This window comes from Populus alba, chromosome 18, assembly GCF_005239225.2.
Source record: "Populus alba chromosome 18, ASM523922v2, whole genome shotgun sequence".
Classification (NCBI taxonomy): domain Eukaryota; kingdom Viridiplantae; phylum Streptophyta; class Magnoliopsida; order Malpighiales; family Salicaceae; genus Populus; species Populus alba.
In genome coordinates this window covers 2,037,577-2,054,098 of record NC_133301.1, presented here as the reverse complement: position 1 = coordinate 2,054,098, position 16,522 = coordinate 2,037,577, and the positions used below count along the sequence as shown (strand labels likewise).

General features: G+C 31.7%; 1 protein-coding gene across 1 annotated transcript; it reads right to left on the bottom strand.

The window, feature by feature from the left end:
* Positions 1 to 2,106: 2,106 nt before the first annotated feature.
* LOC118051266 (topless-related protein 1) lies at positions 2,107 to 9,148 on the bottom strand. The gene is made up of 25 exons (XM_035061897.2): positions 9,127 to 9,148; positions 8,780 to 8,876; positions 8,519 to 8,698; positions 8,281 to 8,394; positions 8,045 to 8,203; positions 7,644 to 7,821; positions 7,397 to 7,553; positions 7,200 to 7,270; positions 6,955 to 7,108; positions 6,746 to 6,855; positions 6,584 to 6,653; positions 6,426 to 6,499; positions 6,255 to 6,347; positions 6,082 to 6,177; positions 5,848 to 5,975; positions 5,528 to 5,762; positions 5,257 to 5,427; positions 5,040 to 5,183; positions 4,505 to 4,615; positions 4,193 to 4,372; positions 3,913 to 4,041; positions 3,735 to 3,830; positions 3,284 to 3,472; positions 2,748 to 2,914; positions 2,107 to 2,465 (listed from the first exon to the last, which is right to left on the bottom strand). Exons 1-25 carry the CDS (start codon positions 9,131 to 9,133, stop codon positions 2,255 to 2,257), a joined length of 3,321 nt encoding a protein of 1,106 aa, XP_034917788.1. The 5' UTR covers positions 9,134 to 9,148; the 3' UTR covers positions 2,107 to 2,254.
* Between the last annotated feature and the right edge of the window lie 7,374 nt (positions 9,149 to 16,522).

Sequence of the window (16,522 nt, the reverse complement as noted above, 5' to 3'; positions counted from 1 at the left end):
ATGAAAAATATAATTAGTAATATTTTGGTCAATCAAAATAATAAAAATAAATTCTTGAGTGGATAAACAATATATGAAGAGGAATAGCACCACCCTATAAAGTGATACTATTTACCAATTCCAAAAAAAAAAAGGATGAAAGGATTTACAAAATTCAGAATTTATTTTTTTACAAACTTTATTAGTATTGAAAGGAATTATCTACTAAAGGATTCATAGAAAGTGTCCATCATTATATTTAAGAAATAATTGTTGAAATGGAAAATAGAAAACAGAAAAAGAAAAAAAAAAGGTGGTTAAACGGTTTTAAATATTATTGTCTTCCAATACATAGTTTTCTTTTTCAAACAAAATGTATATATTTTATCAATATATTGTTTTGAAAAAAAAAAATTAATTTTATCAAATCCAACTAGAGGTTGACTTGAAAAGGAAAGAAAAACAAAAGAATGAAAAGTTTGATTTTTTTCTTTCTTCTTTCCGCGCTTGATTAGATTGAAATATATCATTTTATGTTTTTTCCTTTTAATAAACAATTTTTTTTATATAATCACTCTTTTTTTTTTTTATCCATTTGATATGGTTACTTGTCTTTTATCATCTTACTAAGAAAGACAAGTTTATTCAACCTAGTTAGATTTATAAACCGAATTATGATATTTTTTTTATTTTATTTTTTGAAACACATTTGCAGGCTTTTGATAATTTCTTAACACTGGTACAATTCATTTCATTTCATTCATATTTATGTTAAGAACTTTAAATAATCAAAAAGGGTATTGCAGGGATACTAGGAGGCTTTTACCAAAATTTGTGAAAAGTTTATGTGGAAATGTTTTTAAATTTATTATTAGAGGTAATTATTTTTCGATTTGATTCTGTTTTTATTAAAAAAAATAAGCAAATTGAATTAAGAAAAAAAACAAAATCGAACCGACATCAGTTTAAATCGATCGGTTTCGGTTCGGGTTTTAAGATAAAAACTTAGTTCAAACCAATGGCTTGATTAGGTTTTTTTCAGTTTGACTCAGTTTTTTTTTTCAGTTTGATTTTTTTAATTTCAAGGCTTATAAAATCAAACCGAACCAAACCAGTTGATTTTTTTAAAATTTTAATTGGTTTTTTTTTTTCATTGGGTTATTTTTTTTTTAGATTTCTCAATTTAATTAGTATTTTTTTTTTATTTTTTTGCTTCATCTCTGAATTAACACGGTAGATTTTCAAAGTTAACTTGTTTCGATCATTATTGAGTTTCTTAAAAAAAAGCCAATTAGAAAGTGTCACATTTAGTAAATGGTTTTAAAATTAAGAAATATCTTCAAAATCATGGCAGGATAGATTTCACAATTTTTAATTTATATATACCTACCAGACTACCATATTTTTTCACATTCACATTATTTTTATTTAATAAAAACATCAAAATATTTATTTTATTTTATTTTTAATGTCATCACATTAAAATTTTTAAAAATAAAAACAAAAAAAAACATCAATTTAATATTTTTTTCAAACCAAATATACTTTTAAAACTCCACCTAAACACAATCCCCAATGCAAAACCAAACAGAATTAACATTAATCAAAGTAAAATCTTAACTCAATCACTCAAATCTATAACAAGCTATTTGAAATTCTTAGAATTAAATTAATTCACGGGTTAAATCATTTTGATAGTGTTGATTTGAAGTTACAAATATAATTTAAATTAGAAAAAATTACCCAAAACAAATCAAAAGGAGACCCTCTAGTTTGCTCAAGGAATTCGATTTTAATGGACATTAAAGATTATTTTTCAGAAATACCCCCTCTTTCTTATAAAAATGACCAAGAGGTAAAGGACTGTAAAGTCATCTAAACATCAACCAGATCGAACCACTTGACTATTATTCAAGGCAATGAAGATCCCTCGGTAATGGATTTTCACCTTGTCAATTATATTCTCTTGCTTTGTTTGCTGTTATATGCTTCTCACTATTCACAATTTTTAGTGTTATTTCAAACAATATAACTAAATTTAACTTTATGGTTTAATATTTTATATTATTTATTGATTTTTTTTTACCTGTTAATACAGACCATAGCTTACTACAAAAGCTTACCTGGTTTTGAAATAAATTGCTGTCACTTATTCATTCTATATGAAACATATGCATGGAAGAAAGCTTGCTATAAAAGGCTTACCAGGTTTCCTACATATTACATATAAGTTGCTTCTTAAACTGATTAAAATGAAACGAAGATATTGGTTTGTTCAGTCCATGTTCTGGGGTTTATCTAAAGGGACAGCCGGAGGCGCGGGAGGCATGCTACTTGATGCTCCATTTTCAGCAGGCGGGGGCGTGCCCCATTTGCCCTCAGATTCAAGAGGCTCAAAAACTTGAATACTTCCATCTGTTAGGCCGATGGCAAACTGATTAGGTTCTTGGGGATGTGCAGCAACTGCTAGTGGATATACTGAAGAACTGCAGAAAATGAGTGAGAGAGTTATATTAGATCATACAACCAAGACAAGCAAGAAGCCAATCTGCCCGTATATCCAAACACCACAAGCCGCGGTCAAGGAGGTTGTAAGTTGAGTGGGAAATCCCAATCAATTGCTTAAGTTATCATGCTAAACAAGCAGCAGTGGAGCGCGATTTAATGTAAATGGAGATCAACAGAAATGTGATTCATATTGAAGATGCAAGTTGTTGAAAAGACTGTTATCTACAAACACTTTGATAAAGAAACAAAATTAGTCGTACCCGACATCTGATGGAAGGTAGGCATTTGGATTAATCTGGCATCTTACTTGAAGATTTGATGCACCAAATATGCGCAAAGTTCCATCCATGAAGCTGGCGTAAACCAACTGGCTATCACAAGAGAATGTTGCATGGGAGATAGGTGCTGAAAATTCTCCAATGTTCCACTGTAAATTTACCATAAAAGGTCAAAAAATTTGAAAAAAAAAATGGAGAAGGGAGAAGGGAGAAGGGAACTGCTGAACCATGACTGTTCTCTTTAAGCACCATCTGCCACCAACATCATGTTTGCCTATCAATCACTGTGTACTATAGAAGGAGGTCCTTTCAGTCCCCCAAAGAAATTGAGATTATTAGAAATCCACCAGTTTCACTTATGGTGGAACACCATAGCACCCTATATGAACCAGTTCTTCTTTTTTCTTAGAACAAGTACACCGGTATTTAAGCTGCAGGGCTCTAGCTAAAACAATATGAATGGGAAAAATCAAAAGGAATTCACATTTGGAGTGCTTAAACAGTTGAGATTAAAATACCTGTTTTAAGCATTCAAGTTTTGTTGTTTCATAAATGGCGAGCAGAGTCTCATGTACAACAAGCAAATGGATTTGATCTTGGTGAAACTGGACTTGGGTGCCTGACATTGCTGGAGGTGTCCTTCCATCTGGAATCTGCAAGACACAGTTCTTCTTCCTTTCCCACCTATCAGTGCTCCACACTATAACCTGGGAAATGGTCAACATATTCGTTAAGATACATGTTGCAGATAGCACATTAAAGCAGATGAGACCCTATTATATTTTCTTGAATAGGATATTGTCACCCTATCCTATGGCTGGGGCAGGATGAAATCTATCCTTTTCCAACAAGCAAATGCCCAGAAGAAACAGATAATACAGATACGAAGGAGGTTAGCATGCCAGGATTCAATGATGAGAGTGCATAGAATTGGTAGTGTAGACATGGTATAAGAGATAAAATACCAACCTGAGCATCTGCACCTGAGGAAACAAGGGTATTCAGCACATTAGAGAAGGCAAGACCAGCGATTCTCTTAGAGTGACCCATAAGTTTGCACTTGACCTGCAAGAAGAAAGGAAATGATCAAATCCTAGTTTTGTTTTCCAAATGGAACTCACAGGGACTATCAACTATCTTATCATACCTCATCCACACGAACGTTATATATGTGTATTGTGGAATCATCCATTCCCACTGCAACAATATTGTTATCTTGAGGATGAAAGGCAAGATACGTCGCTGCAGGTGGTGGAGGCATGAATGTTGTCATAGTCTGCAGTTGCCAATAAAACTTTTAAATAGCAGCTCAAATGAGGTAGTGGTTTGAAACGGTACCAAACAAAATTCAAAGCCACTTTTCCATATGCAAGAAATAATTTTAAGAAAAAAGTACAGAGGAATTATTATCTTGTTTCAAAAATTACCTTGAATGTCATTGTGTTGAACAAGGAAATTTTCCCTCCAGATGCTGACATTATGTAGGAATCATTCTTGGACAAAGCAAAACACGGCACAGCCTCTTCTGTTCTAGCATCAACTAGATCATTAGTCATTAATACGCCAGATCCTGGTTGCACCAATTGAGGGGTAGCCTTGGTTGTTGCCTGGACCATGAAACAAAAATGTTGCTAAGGTAATGAATTCAGATTTTTAAGTGATGAACAAGTTTATGGTGTAACTTGAACCAACTTTCATCTTAGACAAAAACATTTGGAAGAAATATGGGAACCTTATACCTTCCCGCTCGAATTAAGGTCATTTCGAGGCCACTTCCAAAGTAGATGAATAGCATTTAATGCAAGTGCCAAGATGGCAGTGCCTGCATTTGTGTAGACCAACCTCGCAATCTGCAATTTGATAGAGGAAAACCCAATAAGAACCTTTATTCTCTGGAAATTTGATGACAATGAACTATTCATAGATATTTTAGAAAAAACTTAAACTATGTTCACAACTTCCTGCTAGACAAGCACACATGTATAACACAATTGTACTTGTTATCCTGTGCTCAATTGCTAAAAGACTGCAACATGGGGAAGATATCAAAAGATGGATTGCTGGTACAAAATGCTTGATGATGTAGAGATATGTAAACAAAGACGGTATCTGATATGTCTTAAAGTGCACTCTTCTGGTTTGATACAGGCTGCTGAAATTTAAAGGTTTCTCATTTCTAATTCGAAGACTTAAAATTTCTCCTGTGCTCAAGGCCAAGCTATACGTAAATAAAAATTTGGCCAACAATATACAAGCCAAGTGGCCCAGTTTTACCTTATCTGTTTTAATGCGAGTGGAGAGCCTCAATGACTGAAGCTTGGAAGGATCATTAATCTCAGTGAGCTTCCATATCTTTGGTGGGTGTACTTCTTCAGGCACCCTTGGTTTTACACCTTCTGAGCTTCTAGAGTCACCATTCTATCAATTGCATCCATTGTATTTAGTTTGCATATCCAGCCAAGAAATGGAAGTGAAAGACAAAATTACTGACCTTTATCGGTGCCTCAGATGCAATTCCGACTCTCGAGGCAACCAGTGAATGGCTTTCAAATGTGCGCATCAAACAGAGACCATCAACTGTCGCCAAGATTTTGATTCTATTATCATTAGCAGAAACAGCCAACAGGTTCCCTCCTTTATTGAATCGAATACGTGGACTTGTCTTTGGATCAAAGAAATAAGAATATAAAACCAAGTTAAACCCATAGTATGTTTGCACAAAAACATGCGATTGACTGTGGTTTAAGAACAGGAAAACTTACTGGTAGGCCTCCCTCTGCATCAATGGTTGTCAAAAGAGAAGGACTATCCATATCCCAGAATTTGATCAAGTAGTCATCACCAACAGCCAAGAATCTATTCTTGGTAGTATCAAATTGAACAACACCCAAAGAACGCTTGTGAAAGCCTTGGTAGGTTCTCTTTTTAGTACCTTCATTTTCATTCCATTCCACCATGTGTGACTCCCCATCTTGATTGGTCCCGCATGAAAATAGCCTAAATGTGTTCAGTGAAGAGACTGAATTTTCAGTTTGTCCTTAAAATATAAGATTAAAGTGGTATTGCAGTTATAATAACCTACCTTTTCCCATCAGCGCTATATGCCATCGTGGAGCATGATCGACCAGGAGCGTCATAATCAACCCTAGACCCCATCATGTCATACAACCACGCCTTTATTTTTCCATCCACTGATGTCGAAAAGACAAACTAAGGCGTAAAAACATGAGACAATCAGCAAACTGTGTGAAAAGCCAGAGGAAGCAAAATTACAGCACATGTCAGCAGAAAATGAGTATCCAACTTGAGTTCTTACATGAACAGTTTCCCTAGAATGGGGGCAGACAGAATGAACAGGAGCTTCATGACCTTTGAACGTATACAATTCGGCACCAGTGGCCACTTCCCACACCTAAAACTTGAAAAACTTAGTATGTACACTGAGAGCGCTGAATAAAAATGTCACTAACAATCTGATAGCAAGCTAACCTTGATGGTCTTGTCGTCACCACAAGTAATGACCACTGGTTGCTTGGGATTGCAAAATGCTAGGTCATTTACACTTCCAATATGAGCATCAATCTGGTAAAAAAGACAAATTATTTTCCTTGGAAACAATATAACAAAGTTGTGAACAAGGTAAACACAAACATGACTTACCTCTATATGATGCTGAATATCATGTCCACCATAATAAGTGTATATCTGTACTATATGCTTAGAATATGCAACCCCTGTTTGGTTGAATAATAACAGACTTTAATCATTGAAAACTCAAGTCATAAGAAACTGTTTGGTTTGTCATTTTCGAATCTTACCAAATAAAGAACCATCAGGACTCCATAATACGCGTTTAACTGAAACAGATGAGTCCTTGAATATAGATGCCTGAATTTGACCAAGATCAATATGGAATTAAGACACTTTGATGACTGAACTACAACCTTACCAAATAATAAATTAGTTAGAAAGGAGCATACCTTCAATACCAATGAACTTGCTCCAATATCCCATACCTGAAAACTTCTTGACACCAACTTCTCCCTAGAACTAACTTCCCACAAAGTAATGTCCCCGATACCAGTTCCAACTGAAAAGTCACCATACAAATATCAAATAGCATGCAGCTATTGGAAAAATAAATAAATAAAGTTTCCCTAGATTAAAGAGTCAAGAAACTTGAACTAACCCAGAAGAAGAGTCTGTTGGATAGGATGGAAGTCCATGCTTGTGGGAACTGAGCCTTGATTTAATGTCCGTGCCACAGTCTTGGGCAACTCTTCGGTCATGTTAAAGGCCAAGCCATAATGATTTTGACCAGAACTATTTCCTGCCAACATTACCTGCAGGAAAAATACCAAACAAATTATGTCGTTTTGAAAGGAAACCAGCTATCAAAACCGTGTTTGTGTAGTTAGGGTTCAAACAACTTACCCTGTCCAAAGCCCCAGAAACTCTTGGTCTTGACACATCAGAATCCCCATGACCTTTTGGCATTGCTACACCTGACACTTAAATGATGTTAAGAACTAACAATCTTACAGCCATTCCAAAAAAAAAAAAAGCACGTACATAAATATACAGTATTCACTCATAATAATACAAAGAATCTGTTCCGTGCACATTATAACCTGGATTTGGACCGATGAAATTTAATCCTCCTCCAGGAACTATTGGGTGGGTTACAGTTGCAGGATTGGAAATCCATGTTGTTAAAGGTGTTTGAACTGGTATTGGACCTGGTGCTGGTGCTGGTGCTGGAGCAGGTGCTGGTGCCGGCTGGAATGACTGGTAGAAATAAAATAATCGAGCAATGTAAGGAAATTCTGGTCAGCAACAGCGGGGCATGATTGAAACAAAAGGAACCTAGTCATGTACCCCATTTGCAACTACTGAGAGAAAACCTTCAGACTTTGGTGCGGAAGCTATGAGGTGATTGCTGGCTGCTAGTTGGGGATATGCATGATTAGCATTTCTACAGCTGTGATCAACAAAGAGGGTTCTTATATCAGGATTTTGCCCTGGATTACCACAAAGGGAATGCTGCCAATTCAAGCTGTCATAATGCATACCAAAGATCAGTTTATCCTCTGAGGCAAACAAGGTTTGCTAGAAATTACAAAGAATAAGATTGCAGCAATCATATTCATTTGAATGGAAGAACAAGAACTAAGGAAATAACATGTTAAAAGCCACATATCAATTGGAAATAACAAGGGCATAGCAACCATTAAAGGCAGAAGAAAATCTCTCAATCATTCTATTAAAATCCTGCTGACCTTTGGTTGATAAGCATTCGTAATCTTGAATTTTTTATGTTAGGATACTGCAATTTGTCACGGAAAAGGGGATTTGACTCCATAAGCTTTTTCAACTCAAGCAACATAATTGCTCTTGCTGACTTTGTATCTCTATAATTCGAGAGTTGATCATTTTCCCTGCATAAAGGTCCGATTACATCTCAGTCACCGGCTAAGATTAAAAACCTTAACCCATCTTGTTCAACCATACATACCTGAAATTATCCAATGTAAGCAGCTGAGTAATTTCTTTGAACAGGTCTTCATTAAAAGAGGCAAAAACTTTGAGATCCTTCATGAGGATATCTACAGCCTTGGTCCGATCAAGCCTATCAAATAAAAGCATTTAAGAGCAGCAAAGGCAATAAAAATGCAAACCACGAGACTGACTCGATAACAAACTGCCTGAAGTAGATCATGAAAACTAAACACGTATAAGATTCACAAGCTTACTTATCCAATGCTTCCAGATACTTTTGCTTGCGAATTTCAAAAAATATCTTCATCGAATATCGGTTATCATCCACTTTGGTAAACCCAGAAAGATACTTCTCAACCTCATCCCAGTCGCCACCCAACACAAGCTCCTCAAAGTACTTTGCATTAAAGAACAACCCTGATTCCTGCTCCAGCCTAATCGAAAAAAGAAACAAATCCTTTGTAAGCAAATAAATAACTCAACCAGAAACCAGGTATTGACAAGAAATTTTTTACTTGTGAGCAGTTTCTTTGAACTTTTCTTCATCAAGAAACTGCAAAATTAAAAAGATAAGGTCTCGGCTGAGCGAAGACGTCATTACAGCAGCCAGTTCTGATCTACAAAACAACCAAAAAGCAACCATTATGAACAAAAAACAATATAGATTACATAATCAAATTAAACTACACACATAAAATGAAAAGAAAGAAAGAAAGAAAGAAGAAGCAGACAGGGAAGCAAGAAAATGGCCTCATTTTCAGTCCCAAGAAAAGTTCCCAGCATTTACTTAAGAAAAAGAATAGAATTTACATCAGAGTTTAATAGAGAAGCAAAGCGAAAACTCAAAAGAATTTGAGGTTACCGAGCATAAAAACCTCAAGAACATCAAAGAACAAGAAAGAATTGCATGCTTTTTAAGCAAAAAACAACTGTGAAAGTTGGAGAAAATTAGGGTTTTCACTGATTAGAAACAGTAAAGTAGCTTTGACCCGATAAAATTAAATTAAAGATGCTCTAAAACAGACTAAAGAGTTCAGACCGAAAAAAAAAAGAAACAAAAGGGAACTATTTATCATACTAATAAAGGTAAAAACACGGCATAAATTCACCTTTAAAACAGAAAGAACTGAAAGAAACAGAGCACTCTAGCTCTCTAAAACAAACTCTCCCTCTCCCTCTCTCTCTCTATCTCTGAGCTCTAATTTCTATAAGATGCTGCTTCTTTGAGTTTTGAGATGACTAAAGCAAGGTGAAATATATATAATAATGGCGGTATCCTCGAGGTATAAGCAGTCTGACTTATCACGACTTGTTATTGATAAGCTATATAGATTATATAAGGCACAGAAGTGGGTACCACTGGAGAAACCTCAGCCGACAAATGTCTTCACTTTGTCAAAAGTAGACAGTGACGGTTGCGGTGCGTGTATCTGCCCTTGCCTGCATTTTTTAGCAAGTGGGTACCACTCTCTTGCGGGGGGAAATCGTTGTTTTTCAATCATTTGCCAAATTTTAGAGATTGTTTATTGTTGTTAATTATAAGTAGTGAGTTTTGTTTTTGTGTTATAATTTACTTTTTTAAGTTTTTTTTAAAAATTTATTTTATTTAAAATATATTAAATTAATATATATTTTTTTTCATGTTTTTATATGATTTTATATGCTGTGTCAAAAATATAAAAATATTTTAATATATTTTTAATTAAAAAATATTATTTATCACAATATTAAACATGCATTTAATAATTATAATGATTTCAAAATTTGGCAAGTTTCACGAGGCATGATGATTTTTTGTGGTAAGTAAATTACATAGAGAAATTAAATGGAATTCAAGCTGGAATTATCAATGTTTACTGTGTATAGTAAATAGATACAAGAGGAATTAAGAAAATAATTTATAAAAAAAAGAGATATAATTTATTTTTTTTGTGAGCACTAGGTATGTTCACGGTCCGGTTTTAACTTAAAAATTCAACTGAACTAGAAAATAATATTTCTTATTAATATTACCAGGGCCGAATTGAGAAGCAGTTCAAACTGAATCAATCTTGTTCGGTTCGGGTATGTTTTTAGTATAAAAAACCGGACCGTGGCCTTTGGATAAGAAAAATTTAACGTCAAATATCAATCTGAGCTATTAATTACAACAATCACTTAAAAATTCAAGAAATTCAAGAAAAACAATTAGAAAAAAACAACCAGCAATCAAAGTCTTCCACATAGGGGATAGGAAGGGGAAGGGAAGGTTGAAAAGGGAGGGGGGTGGCGGCTGGAAAAGAGGAAAGTGATTTAGGGTTATGGATTATTCTTTTTATATTTTTTTTAAACATGTTCGATTTGGTTCAGTTCAACTGGTTTAAACTTTTTTAAACTGGAATCAAACCAGATCAGGTGGTTTTTTTTTTTATTTTTTAATTGACTTATTTGGTTTTTTCTATCGGTTTAGGTTTTTTCAGTTAATTTTTTCTTTTTTTTTAGTTTAATTGGTTGTTTGGTTATTTTGAACACCCCCAGTGAGCACATATATGATCTTCTCTTGTCTTCTCTGCCTCTCTCTTGTTATATAAATATTAATAATTGCAAATTGAGTATTATAAAAGAATTTAACCTTGAGTTTTATTTTATTGGTTTTTCAATTATTTATAAAAATTGGAGATTGTTTATTGGTGCTCTTTAATAATATGCTTGCAATTGTTAACAAGCATGGTAAGCTTTTTGGTGTGCGGTGAATTATTAGAGTTTTTTTAATTTTGTTTGATATATCATTTGCCAAATTTAGACAGTATTTATTGTACGTTAAAAATAATTTCTTACTGTTTTTCAATTATAGTAATACCATAAATGATTTACCAATTGAAGTGGCACCGTCGTCTAACATTTACTATAAATTGCTAAATAAGATGGAAATTATTTGAAAATAAAATCTATACACCTGGTGTGCATATGTTGGGTGATGTGCATTTAGCTCTTTGTTCTTTTAAGAAAAACAACAACAACAACAACAACTTGTTATATCAAATTGAGTGAGATAAAATTTGACCTCGGGTTGATATTGAAATTAAATTTAAATATAATAAACATACAGCTTTATGAGGTTGGAATATGAAATTTTTTTATAGAATTCTTTTAAAAATCATTGTGTTAATTAAAGTTAAATAAATAATGATGGTAATAAATACGTATAAATCGAGTTTGTGATTATCCATACTATAGTTATTAAATCCGGACTAACCTGATGGGTCAATCTGGGACTGGACCAGTCCGAATTTATCAAAATACTGGTCGGTGCAACGACCTGGTTAAACCCCATCGACTCGACGGGTCAACATGTGACCCAAGCGACTCAGGTGAGACCCAATGTTTTTTTTTTTTCTCTCGGATATGAGATTTGAAACCCATTAGTATATATACTATAAGTTTCCAAGAAAAAATTATGTTTTTTCAATGTAGGATAGAAAAACCTTTTGGTTTAAATACTTCAACTTAAAAGGATAACATAATATTTTTTTTAATATGGAATTTGAAACTCATTAGTATAGATACTCTATGTTCCCAAGAAAAAAGCTATGTTTTTTCAATGTAGGATTTAAAACCCATTAATATATATATTCCATGTTTCAAAGAAAAAAAATTATTTTTTTCAATGTGAGATTTGAAACATTAGTATATACTTCAACTTGAAAGCTTAATATAATATTTTTTAATGTGGGATAAATTTTTTTAAAAAAAATACTCTTTTAAACTTTATTATTTACAATATGTATAGACTATATTTACATGGATTTTTTCTTAATTTTTTTATATAAAATATTAAAATTTTATTTAAAAAAAAAATATGGGTTGACCCAAGTTGACATGGTTGACCCATGAAACTCGAGACCCAACCTCTTGATCGGGTCAACCCCCGAGTTGAGTTTAATAACTATGATTCATACCTCAACCTAAAATCAAAAGCATTATCCATACCCGATCGGGCATGGATTTTAAAAACCTGAATCCAACTTGAATAGGTTTCAGGTATCCATAACCTGACTATATTATAATACATAACCATAAAAATAAAGATGAGCAGATTTATCGCTCCTAGATTTGCTGTTACTTGTTAGATGTGATGCCATTTAAAAAGATCATATGAACTCAACAAACTCGCATATAAAAAAGCATCATAATAGCACAAAAACATGAAATTGAAAGTGACCCAATTTTTTATTTTTCTTGGAATTCACCAACACCAATTAAGTTTTTGGAAATGAAAAAAAGTGGACAAAACAAGGTTGTCCCTTTAAAAAGGGGAAATAAAAAAAAAATTCTTTGGTAGCAAACCAGAGACAATAATAGACTTTGTAAATGAAAATTAAAATAATAATAGATTTGCTATGTTAGAGCTGCTACATACAATAATTTGATGTCAGAGAAATTAAGATTGCTAAGAGCAAGATTTGCCAATCCTTGATTTGTTGCTAGATTTGATGTAATCATTGAAGAGGTTGTGTTATTGCTGGAGAAGAGAGTGAGAGGGAGCAACATAGAAGTTGGAGAGGAGAGGAGACTCGAGAGGCTAGAGATGAGAGTGTCTGAAAAAAAACCCTAAATTTTCTATTTATATATGTTTGGTGTAAATTTAATTTTATCATATTTTAAGGTTATTTATGTAGTTTTGATCGGGGTTCAGGTAGGGTAGGACAATATCCATACATTACTTGAACTTGACTTTTTAACTTCGGGTATTACTTGGACACAACTTGAACCTTAATGAGCAAAAAAAACTCATATCTATTTGGATTAGTTTCTATCGACGGAATAAGCGGTCTATGACATGTGGTGAGGTTGGAGATGAGAGTGTATGAAAAAAACCCTGAATTTTCTATTTATATATGCTTGAAGTAAATATAATTTTCTCATGTTTTAAAGTTATTTACGTAGTTTGGTCTGGGTTAGGGTAGGGTAGGATAATATTTATACATTACTTGAACCTGACTTTTTAATTCAGGGTATTACTCGAATCCCGACCTAAACCTTAACGGAAAAAAAAAAAAAAAACATGTATCTATTTGGATTAGTTTCTATCGAGCTTGGATAAAATTATCATACCTATAAACAAGCATGTTTTTTCTATGTTAATAGTTAAGCCTGATAGAAAATTTAAAATCCATTAATAGATTTTATAATTTATGATATGTACATATCTTTAAATTGAAGAAGAATTAGACTTTATATATAAATGTTAACAACAAGGTATCTTTGGTATTATTATTCACAAAAGATTAAGTCATTTTTAGTTAAAGTTAAGAATAGATTGATATATTCACTAAAAATTATTTTCCCACGACATGGTCTAGCATTGCAATATTTTACGATAACATCAGGATTGAATTCAATGGCGAATTAAACATTTTTTTTTGTAAAAAAAAAATAATATAACCCGGTAAAAGTTATGAGAAAATGACATACTTAAAAAGATATTTGAAAAATAATATAGTTTAAACACAGTCGTATTTCTAAATATCAATTTTATAAACAATATTGTTTTGTTAAAAAATAAAAAAATATATGTCCATGTAAATTAATTAACATGTACAAAACTTAACCTAAAATTTTATAAAAATTCAATAATCAAAATATAAGGTTTAAGATCCAACGATCAAGAAATAAGACAAGAGACAAATTGATGCGTCAATAAAGATAAATTGAGAACAAAAAAAATAGGAAAATAAATAATAGATTACCAAAGATATATTGAAACTTTATTTTTTACACACGGTACTATTAGAAATATTTTAATGAAACAATTCTAGCTACACTATGAAAAACCACTAAACAAGATAGTAATTGGCCAGTTTTTTTATTTGGTGTTAATTTAAGTTGAACTATTTTAAGGTTTTGTTAACAAAAAAAAATTATCAATTAATTATGATTTTTTTTTTTGATGACCCATTATTTCTCTCCCTTATTTTTTTTCAATCACTTTTTTCTCATGCCACATAAGCTAATCTGTCATCTTATTTCTTAGCCCTTGCATATTAGAAATAATTTTCTAATATTGTTTTTCAAATTTTTTACGGTACTTTGATAGAATGGTAAAATATCCCGATTAAATTAAATTTTTAAAGATAGATAGAAAAAAACAATAAAAAAAAGGAAGTTAATGATGTACTCTAACAAGAAAATGCACGTGTCACGTGTGCAGACGCGCTCGAGGGGCCGTAGAGTGAGAGAATACAAAAGGGAACACTTTGGTCAGTGCATGTATGACTCTATCTGACGTAACGACAAATTAAAAGCCATTATACTGTCCAGAGTGTCCTCTGGTGGCTGACGTGACGACTCATAATTCTGCTCGTACGCTTAATTCTTGCTTCCTTGACAGTTCGAGGTTCAGAACTTTCCTGCCTCCATGTGCTTCTAAACTACCTGTCAGCTTGACAAGATGGCACGTGGTTCGCATCAAAACAAAAGTCTTGAAGAATTGTCTTATTTGCAATTTTTTTTTTTTTAAAGAAAATATAAGATGATATTTTCAAATTTGTAAACGTGACATATTTTAAAAAATCATCATTTTAATTGAAAAAATAGTACTGGTATATTTCATAGTTATTAAATCTAGTATTATTTAATGAATCAATCCTGTAGCTTGGTGATTTTGAATATAATTTAGTTCGGATTTTATTTGAAATCAATTTTGTTTTTCATAATAGATATTACAAAACTGAATGAAAAATCAATTTTAATAATAATTTTATTATTTTTATTCAATGATTTTATTTTTAAAAATTAAAAATATCATTATTTTATTAATAATTCAAGTTAACTCAACAAATTCTTCACCCAAATGGAGTATAGTATCGATGATATATTCTAGAATTTATTTGAAAAAATGTTAGTGGCGAAATGTGTAAGGTGGCTCCATTGTAAAGAAGCTAAAGTTGTGGTAGGTGCCGTCTAGATAATTTGCCTTTTCCTTTGTATTCAACAAAAGATAATCCTCTGACCTCCTTTATCCCTCTATTGTGTAAATTTATTAAATTCAAATCGTCTTGGTGGGTTGATTCATAATTTAATTAATCTAATAATTAGACTGGTTCAAGTAAAGTTAAAAAAATAATAAAAAGAAAAAGAAAAGATCAAATCAACTCCACACGTAACTTGGATGACCCGGCAAAATATAATAGAGATTTTTTAAAAAAAATATGTTTTTTTCTCCAAGCTAGATGTTCTTTTTCTCTCTCTCATAATTTTTAATTGATTATTAATCATTTTCAAAGTTCACTACATAAATATTAAAAAAAAATAATTTATTTTTTAAGATGAGATTTAAAGTTCTTTAGTATATATACTCCATGTTCACAATAAAAAAATTATTTTTTTAATATGAGATTTGAAGTCCTTTAGTATATATATTATATATTTTACAAAAAAAAAAGTTATATTTTTCTCAAGACGAGATAAAAAAATCCTTTTGATATAAATACTACAACTTAAAAGGATAATATAATATCTTTTAAATGCTAGATAAAAAATATTCTGAAATAATTTGTTAAATTTTGTTATTTACAATATGTATAGCCTGTATTTATATGAATTGTTTTTTTAATTTTTTCGTATGAAATATTAAAGTTTAAAATATTTTTTTTAAAAAAAATTTTTAGTTAACTCAAATTAATCCGTATAACCTAGTTAACCTTTAAATCAGGTATGATAATTATGGTTTAAATTATAGCTTAGTTGAAAGGAGGTTATCATTTATCACCACAACGTGAAATTTAGCAAGTCAATGATGTCTTCATGAATTCAAAATTTCCTCTTGATGAATGTTACAAATAAAAAAAATTAATGGTTTTTAATTCGCTACAAAGTCTAGATTTTTTTTTATGATGGTAAGAAAATAATTAGTAATTTTTTATTAGTTATTTTTTAAATTCATGCTGAAGAAAAAGATAAACAAAGAGAAAATTAAAATTCATGACCATCAAAAATGAGAAAATATATCCATTTAAATTTTCTCTTTTATAATTGTATCTATTTTTTAAAAAATAAATTTAAAAAATAATTAATAAGATATCATTAATCAATTCCTGAACAATATAAAAATTCTCCAGTCTATGCTTGCGCTAATTTCTTCTTGCGAGGAAGGGCACTTCTCTTGAGATTTCTTTACAATTAAGAATCACAAATAAATTCGGATCTTAATGTGAAAATTGGAATAGATCAACTGCTGTGTTCGGAAAATTGAAAAAATAATTAATAATTAATTTTCA

What these genes read in the sequence shown, in the direction of transcription:
- LOC118051266 (XM_035061897.2), bottom strand. An exon ending in CCAACAGACTCTTCTTCTGG is followed by an intron (nt 6,856 to 6,954) that starts GTTAGTTCAAGT and finishes GTGACTTTTCAG; the next exon opens with TTGGAACTGGTATCGGGGAC. An exon ending in ATTCTAGGGAAACTGTTCAT is followed by an intron (nt 5,976 to 6,081) that starts GTAAGAACTCAA and finishes TTTACGCCTTAG; the next exon opens with TTTGTCTTTTCGACATCAGT.